Source organism: Talaromyces stipitatus, genomic scaffold, assembly GCF_000003125.1.
Source record: "Talaromyces stipitatus ATCC 10500 scf_1105507295515 genomic scaffold, whole genome shotgun sequence".
Taxonomy (NCBI): Eukaryota; Fungi; Ascomycota; class Eurotiomycetes; order Eurotiales; family Trichocomaceae; genus Talaromyces; species Talaromyces stipitatus.
In genome coordinates, this window is record NW_002990118.1 from 537,576 (window position 1) to 552,637 (window position 15,062).

At 44.7% G+C, this 15,062-nt stretch overlaps 6 protein-coding genes across 6 annotated transcripts, besides 6 other annotated features; 3 read left to right on the forward strand and 3 right to left on the reverse strand.

The window, feature by feature from the left end:
- Positions 1 to 150: 150 nt before the first annotated feature.
- TSTA_042240 (cytochrome P450, putative) lies at positions 151 to 1,829 on the reverse strand (the record flags this gene model as incomplete). Its single annotated transcript, XM_002484657.1, has 2 exons — positions 151 to 1,311; positions 1,374 to 1,829. 2 exons carry the CDS (start codon positions 1,827 to 1,829, stop codon positions 151 to 153), a joined length of 1,617 nt encoding a protein of 538 aa, XP_002484702.1.
- Positions 1,830 to 2,001: 172 nt separating this feature from the next.
- Positions 2,002 to 2,036: a sequence feature (AT_rich).
- Positions 2,037 to 2,249: 213 nt separating this feature from the next.
- On the reverse strand, positions 2,250 to 4,168 carry TSTA_042250 (aldehyde dehydrogenase, putative; the record flags this gene model as incomplete). The annotated part of the gene is made up of 2 exons (XM_002484658.1): positions 2,250 to 3,780; positions 4,142 to 4,168. The coding sequence occupies 2 exons, from the start codon at positions 4,166 to 4,168 to the stop codon at positions 2,329 to 2,331; spliced, it is 1,479 nt and encodes a 492-aa protein (XP_002484703.1). The 3' UTR covers positions 2,250 to 2,328.
- A 1,841-nt stretch (positions 4,169 to 6,009) lies between these two features.
- On the forward strand, positions 6,010 to 6,493 carry TSTA_042260 (uncharacterized protein; the record flags this gene model as incomplete). Its single annotated transcript, XM_002484659.1, has 2 exons — positions 6,010 to 6,223; positions 6,285 to 6,493. The coding sequence occupies 2 exons, from the start codon at positions 6,010 to 6,012 to the stop codon at positions 6,491 to 6,493; spliced, it is 423 nt and encodes a 140-aa protein (XP_002484704.1).
- Positions 6,494 to 7,276: 783 nt separating this feature from the next.
- Positions 7,277 to 9,150, reverse strand: TSTA_042270 (uncharacterized protein; the record flags this gene model as incomplete). Its single annotated transcript, XM_002484660.1, has 3 exons — positions 7,277 to 8,378; positions 8,601 to 8,888; positions 9,113 to 9,150. 3 exons carry the CDS (start codon positions 9,148 to 9,150, stop codon positions 7,433 to 7,435), a joined length of 1,272 nt encoding a protein of 423 aa, XP_002484705.1. The 3' UTR covers positions 7,277 to 7,432.
- Positions 7,469 to 8,893: a mobile genetic element.
- A 691-nt stretch (positions 9,151 to 9,841) lies between the features above and the next one.
- Positions 9,842 to 9,932: a sequence feature (CT-rich).
- Positions 9,933 to 11,115: 1,183 nt separating this feature from the next.
- TSTA_042280 (uncharacterized protein) lies at positions 11,116 to 12,156 on the forward strand (the record flags this gene model as incomplete). Its single annotated transcript, XM_002484661.1, has 2 exons — positions 11,116 to 11,635; positions 11,693 to 12,156. 2 exons carry the CDS (start codon positions 11,116 to 11,118, stop codon positions 12,154 to 12,156), a joined length of 984 nt encoding a protein of 327 aa, XP_002484706.1.
- Positions 11,233 to 13,392: a mobile genetic element.
- Positions 13,380 to 14,699: a mobile genetic element.
- Positions 13,959 to 14,573, forward strand: TSTA_042290 (uncharacterized protein; the record flags this gene model as incomplete). Its single annotated transcript, XM_002484662.1, has 2 exons — positions 13,959 to 14,030; positions 14,109 to 14,573. The coding sequence occupies 2 exons, from the start codon at positions 13,959 to 13,961 to the stop codon at positions 14,571 to 14,573; spliced, it is 537 nt and encodes a 178-aa protein (XP_002484707.1).
- A 257-nt stretch (positions 14,700 to 14,956) lies between the features above and the next one.
- Positions 14,957 to 15,017: a sequence feature (CT-rich).
- The last annotated feature ends 45 nt before the right edge of the window (positions 15,018 to 15,062 follow it).

Below are 15,062 nucleotides of genomic sequence, written 5' to 3' on the forward strand. Positions count from 1 at the left end.
GTTAAAGAATTCCATTCTACATATTCACATGTTAAAAACTCGGAATGAGTAGAGTTTGCCAGTTTCAATGTTACATACAGAAAAATTGACTAATTTTACACCATCTCACAGAGCAGCTCCCAATTTTAAGCCTCCACGTCGAATAGTTTATCACCACCCATTCAAGATCTTTAACCTCGTGCGGACTCCATCCTTCGGAGATGTCCCAATTCCAACTGAGCTCAACTCGAATTTCCTAGTTGGATCTTCAAGCTCCATTTGAAACCTACCCACAATCGCAGCAACCAGGCACGCCAATTCGGCCTTCGCAAACCCGGAACCAATACAACTCCTAGGACCATGTAAAAAAGTGAGAAACCCAAGATGATTCTTTACTCCTCCGGAATTTCCTCGTCCCTCGCCTAGCCAGCGATCCGGGTCAAAAGTTGAGGCAGTTGGTCCCCATAACTCTGGGTCGTGGTTGACCAGCCCTATCGGGATGAGAAATCCCGTGCCTTTCGGGATGCGATACCCTGCGATTGTAGTGTCGCACATTGCTTCACGGACCGTAGCAGGAATAGAAGGGTAAAAGCGGAGGACTTCGTTGCAGAATGCGTGAAGATATGAGAGACTATCTACATCATTTGCCGTTACTGTGGATTCCGGATCACTAATTGAAGGGAGATGATTCCGCACTTCTTCCCGCAGACGTTGCTGCATATCTTGATGCTTGCAAAGAGCGTAAACAGACCACTGTAGAGCATGGCTGGTCGTTGCATGCCCGGCAGCCAGGAATGTCATCATATGATCGACGAGATTCTCAGTCGTGAACACATCACTTTTCAGCGCAGCGGAGATTATATCTACCCCTGATTGTGACTCGGCATTGCTCATTTTGTTCCATTTTTCTTGGATCAGTTCGCGACAGACTTGCCGAATATATTTTGCCCCTTCTTGCAATAGACGAACACGTCCAATTGGAATTAGAGGGAGTATTGCCTCATAATTAGAGGTGAACAGAGACAAGACAAAGCCAATCAAGATTTCTGTGCGAGAGTACGGAATCTGAGTCTTCTCATATTGCTGAATAAGGAGGTTATTCGGATCGTCGAGAAAGCGAAAGTCATGATCCATTCCGGCAAGGCCAAGAATATCAAGTGTTGTTCGAGTCGCCCATGTTCTCATGACAATAACATCCGATTTCGAAGATGCGTCGCCTGAGATTTCTTTTTCAAGTACTTTCACCAGATCTCTCGACTTTGACCAGAAGATTGGGTAGAGGTCTTTGATATGCCGGAACGAAAATGCCGGCATTAGACCTTTACGTTGAACCTAGGACCGCAGTTTATGAACACTACTGCATTATAATCGGAAATAGAAAGGAGAAGACCTACCTTGTGTGTCTCGCCCTCCGCCAAAAGCAACCCATTTCCAGCGAAAGAGTATAATCTTCGACGTACAGATTCCGGCTTGCCAAATGAAGACGCATTCAGAACAAGAATCTCATTCAATGCCTTGATGCCAGTTACGAGAACTTGTTCACTGTGATCATTTTCGCGATAGAATCGAAGGAGACCATTATTTGGTATTGTTGCAGCGGCATGGCGTAGTGCAGCTACTCCTTTCCGGGTGCTAGTAGCCTCTTCTTTGCCATTCTTTGGAGGAGTTGGAGTTGCAAGTGGAATTGGTTTGAGAGGAGTAAAGAACTTAGGGTAAAAATACTTCCTATAAATATATCGCAGGAGAACATATGCCAATATCGCCGGGAGGGCGAATGGGAGCTGAAGTGACTGAAAGAAGAAGAGATTAAGGCGCGGCCACATATTGCTCAAGTTTGGCATCGCGCTCATTGTTTGAGATACTATACTGTACTTCTGTTAGGAACAAAGGTGATGAGTGTACGAGATCATCATCATCGTCCCTTGTTCCATTATAATCCCTTTATGAAGAAACCGAAATCGGTATCTTCCCCGACTTTAAACCAAACGGCGATTGTCAATCGGAACGATTGGATACTTCGAGAAATTAAAAAATGAAAAAAGTATATTATAAAATATCGAAGATGACGTAAACGCATTGGAAATTGGGAACACACTGGGTTGTCTTCGTATTGAGACTATACACAAGTATGACCGTCTCAGTTGTCCACTGAACGATGGCTACCGGTAACCCTAAAAAGTACGGCTAGTTGTCTACCAAAGCGATGGTTTGACAAAATAACCCCATTCATAAATGAAGAATACATACACTACAAATTGAGGCAAGGCATAGACGATTCATATGAAGCTCGTTAAACTATTATATAAGTACGCAGCCACTTTAACTTACCTAAGAATGGATACTTATCGTTCAGTCCTTCCACGTAATAGTCTTGGTCTGAACCCATTCTTCCAGTCCCTCAACACTATTAAACCTGCCGTATCCACTATTCTTGAAGCCACCATGAGGCAGACTACTTTCATCATGCACACTCATGTCGTTGATATGCACAGCTCCAGCCTGGATCTTTTTCGCGATCCGAAGTGCTCGTCTCAAGTCCTCAGTATAAACTGAGGCGGTCAAACCATACTCCGTGTCGTTGGCAAGTTTGATGGCCTCTTCATCATTCTCCACGGTGAACAAGGACACAGTCGGTCCGAACGATTCGGTATAGTAGATTTCCATTCCTTCCTTCACGCCCTCAAGCACCACCGGGCGCATAGCTGTATTAACTGCGGCGTTATGGTTGGGGTCACCATGTACAACCTGAGCACCCTTGGAAATGGCGTCTGAGAGAAGTTTCTTGTTTTTGGTAACTGGCAGTCCATTTACTAGTTGCAATCCATTAAGATTACCATAGACTTGATCGATTGTCTGCTTGAATATCTCCTTGAACTGGTCGGCAACAGCAGCGTGCACAATAATGCGTTCGGTGCACATGCAAACCTGACCAGAATTTATAAAAGATCCACGGGTTGCACCCATAGCAGCTTCTTGGAGATTGGCGTCTTCGCAAACAATAGTTGGCGTCTTGCCGCCTAGTTCCATAAGAGTAGGCTTGAGGAGTCTGGCCGCTTGACTGGCGATAATACCGCCAACATGTGCGCTACCGGTAAAGTTAATTTTGCGAATACCAGGAGATTCGATAAGCGCTGAGGTAACCGCTGCAGCATCTTGCGGTCGATGGATAATTGTATTGAGGCATCCCCTTGGAATCCCAGCTTCGTGTAAGATACTAGCAATTTTGTAGTAGACACCCGGACTGAATTCAGAACCCTTCAATATGACTGTATTGCCCATTGCCAAAGGGCCTAAACATGATCGAAAACCGAGAATATACGGTGCATTCCAGGGCGCAATCGAAAGAACAACCCCAAACGGCTCCCGGAGGACCATAGCAGACTTCCCCTCGTCACACACTGTGGGAACCGAACCACGGACAGCAGAAATCAAGCCGGCAACAGATTTACAAGCTTGTATAGCTAGACCGAATTCAAAGTCGAACATTGAATCAACCTCCCCAGTCTCCTGGTTGACGATTTTACGTAGTATTTCCTTATCCCGGATCAAAATATCCCCCACCCGTAAGAGAATGTCTCTTCGATCATTGGGTTTTACTTGTGACCATGTTTCAAATGCGGTTTGAGCTGACTCAACTGCCCTTTTGGCATCTTCCACAGATGCAGATGAGGACTTGTAGATTGTTTTGCCGGTGGTGGGTGAAACGACATCGTAAGTCACATCGGTATTGATTTCCTTCCCATCTAGCAAGAGAGGTATAACTGGCCCCAATGGGTTGTTAGATGGATTTATCGAGCCCATCTTGAGTTATCAGAGTGAATTTGGTATAATATGACAGTGCTTTGAACCCGAATTAGGAGTATTCCAAAAGTCAGAAATGTACAATCACGACAGAATTGGAGAATGCGGGGACAGGTTTTTATATTGCTCCGAAACAGCGGTTTCAATAAAGTTCAACGTCTCTCGAGGGAGCACGTACCTCGGTCGTGTCTCCATTTTGTTCCTTAATACAATGGGGCCAGATACTTTTATCCGGCTGTAAAGTTCTGTATGAGAGTTACATGTAGGTCTATAACAAAGTTACTAGTATGCAGATATACGACCTACATAATTAGCTGCTTCGGATAATGTTGACTACATCCATGAAACGAATATCTCTTACGCACGGCTTGATTTGAATCATGGTCATAATGAAATTTCTGCTTTCTCCTATGAATCCCAGCTAACATCCCCACGACAAGAAGATCCGTGGAGTACGTGGAGTCAAACCAGACCCTTTGGTTAACTTGAAATGTACACCCTCCTTTGTTTCTTCTGCGGGGAATATCCATATCCGGGCACATCGTGAAGATTTTTTCGGAGTACCCAATCACCATGTCCCCTCTGCCGTCTAATATGCCGATTATACGAGCCGGCTTCGCTTAGTGTTGCTTGTTGTAAATCCGAGAGACCAAAATATGCCTTTGTCAATTCTCAACGTCAAAAGATGGTTTTTTCCCCACATAGGTACTAATGGTAATGCAACTCTCGGTGAGGCCAGGCCCCAGGGAGAAGGGAATGATTATTTGAAATAGAAGATGCCAAAGAAAAGGTCGATTTCTTGCCTCCAACGAGATCAAGATAATTATGGCGCATGTGTTGACGGAATTTGAAGGTGGGACAAGTGCAAAGACCTCTTTTTTTTGCTGAATCATTGTTTTAGAAAATCTCAGTTATTCTCTATTTCTCAATTATCCTTGGACATATTATGGCCACTGCCACCATTATCTTCACCCTTGAATTTCTTATTGTACTTTGACGCATCCATCGTACGAACGAGTTGTCTGTTATTTCAACCGCGAATGCATCTTTCATTGAGCAGGATATCGAACTGTAATTGCGCCGCTCTGAATGGTGGAGTGAGGATTCTATTGATGTGAATTGGGAGGACTACGCCGATTCGGAGACTGAGCGCCGTATTTGAGGCTGAAACATGAATTAGATGTATAGATTTATTAAGACAAATGGATGGATGACTAGCATTTTACGCAGTGTGAAAGAGAAGGGAGGATTGAGGTTCAGGGAATACAAGTTGCACATCCTACGGTACTCGTGCGATGTTCCGTATAACAATTCTTCAACTCTGATTGCCGATACTGTTCTGGATCCGTTAAAAAATTGCAGGATGCAAGCGCAACCGGTATGTCTCTGCTACCGATCATCAGTAAGCCAAAATTTCCCAGATGTACAGACCGTCGTGGACTCATGGAGTGAAGTTGGACGCTGGATGATACCAATTTCAATGGCATAAACACTGTTATCAGGGGAATATTTCGCTACCCCATTCATCAATGATGTAGGACAGGCAAGAAAAGCACCCACCTCCAGTACTCGAAATGATCTTGACAAACGCAATACAAGCTAAATTTGGGCCTACGAGTTAGGGCTGGGCCTATGTTCTAAAAATCCATGTGATGCTAAGAAAAAGGCTTTTGTACACCCGCTACCTTCGGTACAGTGTAGTAAGACTGCAGATATCTGGAACAACCTCCCTAGGTACCTGCTTCCTCATTACTGTGCATAGCTACTCTAACTATAGACTTTCAGCAGTGGACCTAAGATTGGCGCGCTAGCAAGTATCATCAAGTACCTAGGTATAATTACCTAAATAACCCTGGAGGCGTCCCGCGCGGTGTCTCATGAGCATGCGTATGGCGATAGGCTGGAGATAACGAATATATCTGTCGCAATGAAGTACTTTCTAAGACGCAGGGATGTTGGTCAATACAATGGATGCAGACTAATTTGCGGTGCCACCAACTACATTTGTTGATCTAGTGAGCATATGGTATCGTAGCCGAGATTAGAACAAAGAAAGAGAAAAGAAACTGCCTACCATGATTTGCCCCTCGATGAGAAAGGACAGAGCACATTTTGAGGCAGCTTGATTCACTATCTCCCTACACTCTACCTCAAAAACCTTCAAAAATGGGATATTATCCGCGCAAATGTATGCTCTTGAAGTGTCTATGTATAAAATCTGGGTAGAGAATGGAGAACATCACGTTTTGCGAAGAGACCAAATTTGGGCCGCAAGTCTCACGTTGCCGTGGAAATTTCGACTTCACATTATTCTTTGAGGAATTTTTTTTATCGATACTATTATCAGTACTGCTCTTACTGGCTCTGCCTGTCCGATACCGTCATTTATACAAGAAGCGAACCAAGGAGGGTCGCCCAAAGTCCTGTTTAGTGGGCCAAACTAGTATGTGGTCACTGCATTCATATGACTGATAAAATTCGCGAGCTCTAGTAAAATTCAATAGCTATTTGCCCTAGTATTTGTGTTATTACAGCTCTCTTTAGTGGCTGTTTGGTCCTTACCTCAGACTCCGCGAAGACAAACATCACTTGCAGCAGCGGTGTTGACGCTCGTAGTATATATCGGGTTGCAACTGCTATCTCATTTAGAGAATCTCTATGTGATTTAACCTCTTCTATTGAACTTCTTCTTATCCTTGTCATTGCTATTTGACATTGTTCGCGTGCGGACCCTGTGGCTCGCGTAGTATAGCTCCATAGCTACCATTAACATGGTCAGTATCGGGCTGAAAATTATCTGGTCTTCTCTGGAGGCAAAAACCAAAGAGGCACATTTATAGATCGAACGATACAGTACAGAGCCGAAGAAATTCGTGGGATATATAGTCGGTCGTTCTTCTGGTGGACCAATCAGCTATTCGTCTTGGGATTCAAGAAGAACCTATCAGTGAAAGACCTACCCCATCTTGCTCAAGCATTATCATCTGATATAATGCATCATTCAGCTAAGAGAATCTGGAATACAGGCAAGTTCTGTTGCTATGAATGCGATTTCCAACACAAAATGTGTCAGGGATCATCATATTGTATTCAGCCTCAAAGTCAAGTCGGAATACTCTAACATGGTGCACATAGTGCGCTTTCAAGCCGCCTGTGTTATATTCATTCGTGGCCCGAATTGCCCGAATTGGTCTTAACTATTGTCAACCATTTCTGATATCGCGGTTAATTGGGTACCTCGGAGAGGAAAATCCAACCAAGGATGATGGATATGGAATAATCGGGGCATTTTGCCCTGGTATTCATTCTGAAAGCGGTAAGTTATCTATGTTTGCTTCATCTCCCGTCAAAGATATTGGTCCCATACAGAGTATATTAGGTCTTCAATGGTCTTTACGAGCACCATGTTTTTCGCCTTGTAAACTCAGATACGTGGTGCCATGGTATCTATTATATATGAGAAAACACTAGAACTACGATTCGACGCGCATAACGATCTTTCAAGTGTGACATTGATGAGTAACAAAGTGGAAATCATCTCAATAGGAATTCAAAACACTCATGAGACCTGGGCAAGCCCAATTGGGTTAGCCACGCAATCTATCTCTTGGAACGTGAAGTCCTTTGCGGTGCAGCTATTCCGGCAGCCATCTTACTGGGAGTCTTTTACATAAAGCGCACCCATCGCCTTGACTTGTCGTTTTGTAGTTTGTTGCTGCTTACGTTTTGCTGTATCCCGAACCTTCATAGAACTCTCACGATGTAGTTCGCCTAATTCGGCTAAAGTGAGGCTGCCTTGGTTAATCACCTTTATACGACGTGAGAGGCCTGGGCTTGCGCTGTCAAGGATATCCTTTATACCGTCAACTGATTTCTCAATCTTATTGATATAGCGACGTAGTTTTGCAACGCTTGAAGGCGGAGAGATTGATTTTGTAGTCGGTGAGCTGGGAATAGTGTTATCAGGCTCGCTGTAAATTTTTAATGTATCCCCATCAGCAGCTAATTTTTCAAATGCTTCATCTGGCTGAGGCATCTTATCGAGTATAAACTTAGGATCATATGGCCAAATCCCTCGCTCCTTCCAGCCATGGCGGATAGTTCGTGTTGTAAATGTCTTAATCCGGATATCACGTAGCTCTTCAAAGAAGTCATTTTTATTGAAATCGAAGCCACCCAGACGTGCAACCTTATTCACAACTCTTCCATGAACATGTTTATATTGCTGAAAAGGCATTCCATCGAGCGGTTGCAAAAAGTGCATAGAATGAGGAAAACGGAACGGTCGAATGTGGTAAATTTCGCAGTATTGGACGAACTGAATAGTAAGATGAGTTGCATGACTATCCATAAGAAGTAATCGCCATTCCGATGACCAATCCGGCTTGGAATAGTGTTGAAAATGTTGAAGCCATTCAAATGCGATCTCATCCGTGATAAATCCATTTTTAGCAGGTGCAATTAGCCACTCATCATCTTGTATATGCCGATACCATTCCTCCATGTGGTTTTCACCCTTTGGAATCAATAAAGGTGGTATAATCTTTCCTTCAGCGTTTATAGCTTCAACGACGGTAATTGATTCTCGTGATGACAGGCTAGAGACTCTTTTTGAATCTTTTGGATATGCTGTTACTACAGCTTCGTCTTTTCCTTTTCAAACAATGAATCCGGTCTCGTCAAAGTTTCAAAGATTTTGAGGGACAATTTCGAGCTCTTGTATGGCGATTTTAAGGTCAATAAACCAGCGATCAATCTCGCCGTAATGCTCTACAGTAGTCCGATCCCTCTCTTGAGGTTTCTAAACTATTCTCACGTACTTTTCTGGCAAGCGGTTGAGAAAATTGTATATCCACATCTTTCCGGCGCGGGGAGGCTCTCCCGGATCATTGAAATCTTTAGCGAGCAAATAATTCGCACTTTCCTCAATTTGCTCGTTCGTAGGGGGTGCCCCTATATTATCTAGATACTCAATCCATAGAATATGCGCTTTTTCTTGATCTAAAGATAATAGGCGGTTCGTGGGTGAGCGTGTTGAGCGAGAGGGTGGGCCGTTCCACCGACGGGATAGTTTTTTGTGAGACACCCCATATCCACGCGATAATTTGCTAAAATTCGGTTTTTTTTCGTGTTGAGGATATTTGCAATTAATGCCTCCTCGTCTTTATATAATTTAGGGGTCATTTTAGCTGTGCTTTTGAAATTGGTAAATGACGGGTTGAGATTTTAAATATTTTGGCCCTTGAGCCTGGGCCGACTCCCAACCGCAGGGGGGGAGGCGACGCGACGGGTATGCGCAGAGTCTGTGAGTGGTCGAAATTGCCGATTGTACCTCCGTAATTTACTATGTACTCCTAATACACCCCACATGACTTGTGTTAGTTGAGAGCGGAATAAGTCCCGCGCTTTCCTGATTACAAAATGACTGTACAAATAACGTTAGCGTCTCAAGCAAGCCAATGAAATACGTACTTGAGGATGTAACATTGCTTGCTGGGGAACTGAGGGACCTGAATGAATATCACATGAATCCATCATGTGTTCTTTTTATAAGCGTCGGAACGTGAATATCAATCCTACGCGTCTTGGCACTGGATATTAGTTAGTCCGGCACGGCACGTGCGTGCCGCGTTTATATCTAGCTAGCTATCCCCGTCCCCCTTGCTCTTGCAAAACGATTTTCGAGTTGATAGGCGACTTCCTTATAATTATTTATATCAAACAGTCGGAGGCTCAAAATCCTCAACCCTCTCTACCACCTAGCTCCCAGGAGTGCAGCCTTTGACGCGTCTCAACGCGCCCGGCAACACCATGGCGCGTAAAGGCCCTGGTACAGACGGCCCTCTACAGACAGCCCTTCTGGAATCCACGTCTGCAGCCACAACAAGAGCTTCTGAAGGACAGAAGATCTTCAGCCCCATAGCTATATTCCTTGATAAACACCGCAGCCAAACCACCGGCCTTGCTCCTCACCTACTGAGAGCCCTCACCGCTCTAAGCGATGACCTCACCTCGGTAGCTTAACAACATTTCAACGCTTATATCAGCGGTATCTCGACGACCTCCATTCTACCTGCCCTGTCTTCTTCCCCTTCCTCTTCCCCCACCCTAAATCCCTTACCCCCTTCACTCCCTCCCTCACGTCCCCCCTCAGGTCTTAACCAGTCAACTTATGCGACTATTACCCAATATGCCCCGGTCAAATCAACTCCCACCACTCACCCTAAAGCCTCCATTAAAAAGCCTATGCCTCTGGTGAAATAACCCCTTCCTGACATCCGGCTCTTCGTACGCCTCCCAGCTGACCATGCAGCCAGAAAAATGGAAGCCTACGCTATCTACTCTAGCCTACGCTATCTACTCTAGCCTACGATCTCAACTAAACTTAAATAGTGCAGCACTAAAAGAAGTCCAAGCTACAAAGACTGGCTTTGCACTATGTCCCTCATCTCCAGAAGCCCTCCTAGCCCTTGAGGCCCAAAAAGAGACTATCTCTGCATTCTTTGTTAACTGCCAGATAGAACGCAGCTCCCGATGGGTCTCGTACCGAGTCACCAACATGCCAAGGAAAATTGGCCAAATCTTGGATGGTCAATACTCTCTAATCCCTGTCAATCCTACACTACTATCCTTAGAAATTAGCAAAACTACAGGGCTCAAGCCTATATCTATTAGCGAGACCACTACAAGCGCTGCCAACCCTGATACTCTCTCCTCAAGCTAGTTTATTAACTTCCCAGAAGGCACGAAATCACCACTACCTATCCAGCTACGTCTTTTTGGCACTATCACCAATGCTCGTCACCTCTCTAAGAAAACAACAGTTATTTAATACACACGATACTAGAAATGATATAATGCACGATCCTGTGCACGCCCCTCTCAATGCCAACTATACGGCTCCTCAGAGCATACTGAAAAGGGCCATGTCAACCGCTGCACAGCCCCAAAGCCTCATCAATGCCCTCCTAGATGCATATACTGCCATAGACCACATCCAGCTAATTTCACAGAATGCCTTCTGCACCCTAAAGGCAATACTAAACATACTAAAGCTCAACAAACAGAGATCCATAAATCCTACGTCATAAACCTCGCAAAAGCTTAAATTGAAGGAGGATGTAGCTCTCAGCTCTCCATAGGCACATAAGAAACACCTATGGCATTAGATGAGATGCCATCACAGCCTTCAATCCATGAGATTATCTCTCCTTTCCATTCAGTAACCCCCCCACCTCGCGCCCCAACTGAAGATCCTCCCATTACAGCTCATGCAGTCTATTTTACAATCCCTTAACCACAAAACCGGTTCGCCTCTCTTCTTGAACAGGAGCTATGATCTATCACTATCCAACTCAAAAGGCGCCTCTCAAAATCCTACAGTTAAATGTAGGGCACGCGCCAGACGCACATGAAATAGCCCTCACATTGGTATATACTAGCGACATCGATATTATCCTAATCCAAGAACCATATACATTTAAAGACCTCAGCCAACAGATCACTAAAAAATATCTATTATATGAATGCTTCTCCCCAACTGATAGCTGGGTAATAAGTGGCCGACCACGAGTCCTCACCTATGTCCAAAAGAAGAAAGGCATCCAGACCTCCCAGCTACGCCCCTTTACAACTGACACTAAAGAAGCCTCGGATCTCCTGTTCCTTCAGATTTTTTCGCCTATAGGAAAGTCTGCTCTGATAGTTAACATCTATAATGCCCCAGCAGGCTGCAGCAGAGCAGGTGAAGCCGCAAAAGCTCTCACAACCCTGCCAGAGGCATATTTCCCTCAAACAACGATACTTGCAGGCGATCTCAACCTACTACATAACAGATGGCAACCCTCGCTACAATGTAGCCCTACAACTTTTGCAGAGCCGTTTATCAACTAGCTGGATCTCCAGGGTCTAGTACTCATTTCCGACATAGACTATCCCACACATGAAAGGGGTAACATGTTAGACATTAGTTTCGCCTCAAGCCCTCTGGCACTCGCAGGAGCTAAAGCTAGCATAGCGAGCCACTTAGATGCAACCTCAGATTATCAACCACTAATCACTACTGTTCCATGGGATCAGAGATACAAGGAAACAGCCCAGAAACTGAGATTTGACATAGTAGACCACACCTCCTTCCTCTCGCTCCTCGCCTCTAATCTCGCTGGCACTGAGAGCTCAGCCACAATAGAAGAAGATCTTGATGCCCTTACTGAAAAACTAACATCTGCAATTCAAGGAGCATATAGAGGCTCTGCTAAGAGCACCATAACACAAGACATAGGACAACTATGGTGGAATGAAGACTGCAAGAAAGCTTTACACAATTACCGCTTAGGCCTCTGCTTAAAGATAGACTTCCGCAGGATAACAAGATAGTCTCAACGACAATTTTGGCGAGATAAGCTCTCTACGACAACACAAATGAAGGATGTCTTTGATATGAGTAAATAGCATAAGTCCACAGGCACCTTCCGAAGCCCTCCACTGAAGGATCCACTAAGACCCAACAACTTCCCAGCAGTTACTATACATGAGAAACAAGACATACTAGTCCATAATCTTCTCCAAAACTCGGCTGAGGCAGGAGACATACCTCTGGACTCCCCAGCAGTCTCTACCACTAGTCTCTACTTCCCAGATATAATAATAGTACAGGTGGAGGAGTCAGTACTTCAGGTAGAAAACACAGCCCCTGGCTCAGACGAAATCCCAACCTACATACTCAAAGTGGCATGGCCTCTAATCAAGGACAAGGTACTAATGTTATACCAAGGGTGCCTAAAGATTGGTTATCACCCAAAATGCTTTCGACATGCAATCTTAGCAATTATCTAGAAACTAAAAAAGACTGACTGGTTCTTACCTAGATCATACAGACTGATCGCTCTCCTATCAGTTCTTGGCAAAGGACTTGAGCGCTTGGTGGCACGGAATATGGCATGGATCTGTATATACTATAAAGTATTAGCAAGGTAATAGTTTGGGGCTCTCCCACTAAGATCTGCAAATGATCTAACCACATGCCTAACACATGATGTTGAACAGGCACTAAATTAAGGCATGACTACCTCACTCCTTACCCTAGATGTCAAGGGCGCTTTTAATGCCGTGCTTCCCAGCAGACTCATCCGTAGATTACGTGAGCAGGGCTGGCCCACCAATCTTGTTCTCTGGATTGCCTCCTTTGCTACTGGGCGATCAGTCCAGATCCAACTTGATGGAGAGATTGGCCCCTCAATAGACATTGCCTGCAGTCTTCCACAAGGATCCCTAGTATCTGGCATTCTTTTCATGCTCTACATAGCGCCCCTATTCCGTCTAGGAAACCCAAGGAACAGATTTGGTTACGCAGACGACGCAGCTAACCTGGCAATCTCAACATCTCTTACTACTAACTGCGAAGCATTATCAGACTCACTACAAGAAGCTCTAAACTAGGGCGCTGCAGAAGGCATTATATTTGTACCAGATAAATACAAGCTTCTTCACTTCTCCCGACATAAAGCAGACTAGGACCCAATCTACACACCTTTAGTAAAAGCTGGATCTATCATAATCTCAGAAAATACTAAACGGCTATATCTACGTTGGCTAGGAATCCTCTTTGACAAAAGCTAACGTTTAAATGGCACATTGGTGAAACAGTAGCTAAAGCCCTCACTGTGGCCAATGCCCTTCGCTCTCTAGGGAATACTATCTGTGGAGTCAAACCTCATTTACTATAGCAGGCTGTATTAGCCTGTGTACTCTATAAAGCATACTATGGCATAGAAACCTGGTGACCAGGACGTACTCGCCCTGGGTCTTCCCAAATTTCAAATTGAGTTGGAGAATATCTTAAGAAACTAACTAAAGTAATACTAGCAGGCGCAAGAGCAGTCCTTCCAGTTTTCCGCACAACTCCAATATCTGTTCTATACTGAGAGTCTGGATTCTCTCCGCTAGAAATTGAACTAGATTAAATAGCCCTCCAAACATCGGTCCGCCTATGGCGTCTTAATCTATACTACCTACTCCGAAGATGCGCAGAACAGATAGCCAGAGATGGCTGACAAACTAGTCGATTTGCCTGCTGAGTGCTGGTGCTCCCCAACTCTGAACAAATAAACCCTCTACAACATGCTTCCTAGTACCCTTGTGAGTCACGCAAGAGTGCCCTAGCCCAAATAGGAGCTCCCATGGGTCGCACTAAGGAACAGGCAGCGGCTGACTTCATGGCTTTTCAACACACCATCCCTAGCTTGGATATTGTAATCTTTTTAGATGGATCTAGGCTAATAGATAGACGTGCAGGGGGTGACTACATTGGATTTTAAGCACACCATCAGTTCCTCCGCTCCTCACTCTCATACGGACATAGGAAAGAGGTCTTTGACACAGAAGCAGAAGCTGCCCTTGCTGGTGCTCAAGCAGCAATAGCATACCCAACAGCTCAATTTGCTACCAACCTATGGATCTATCTCGACAACCTGGAAGTTGCCACGCGCCTCCTATCCCCCTCTACAGGATCCTCTCAAGAGGTCTTTGAATCCTTTCGCACCCTTGCAGCTGCCTGGCCACTACGCGAAAGGCTTCCACACACCAAAAGTGGATCAATCCAAATCCGATGGGTCCCTAGACACACTAAAATCCCTAAGAATGAAGCAGCTGATCTCGCTGCCAAGGAAGGAGCTGTCTCTATCCCCCCCTCTCCATACAAGTCCTCATATGCCTTGCTAAAGAGATACGCCAAGACTCAATCTCTTTCCGCTACTCAGACACGGTGGCAGACTGTAGCACCACAGACATACTAAGATCTAGAAATAACTACATCTCCTAAACGCCCTGGAGAGCTTCAACTTAACCGACTTGACCTTGGCTATATCATAGTGGCCCATACTGGTCATGGAGACTTTGCAGATTACCACGAGCGTTTTAATCATAATAATGCTTATCTTCTCTATCGATATGGAGCATGAAAAGCACCTCTACATTTCTTCTTCTACCATATAGCTAAGAGACGAGCCCCTCGTCCACCTGGACCCCCTTCTAAAGTTATCTCTTTTCTTTTAAGTACTGCGAAAGGAACACGAAAACTAGCCTCATGGCTAGCAGAGACCCGTTTCTTTGAGGATATCTGTCCTCGCCAACCTCTCCTTAGCACCTAGCTAAGTCAGCCCTACTTTTCCCTTATATCTCTCTTTTCCTTTGTTTTTTTTCTTTCTTTCTTTTCTTCTTTCCTTCTTCCCTTTTTCTTTTCAAACTCACTGCTTAAGTATGATGGTGGTAGAATGATGGGTCAT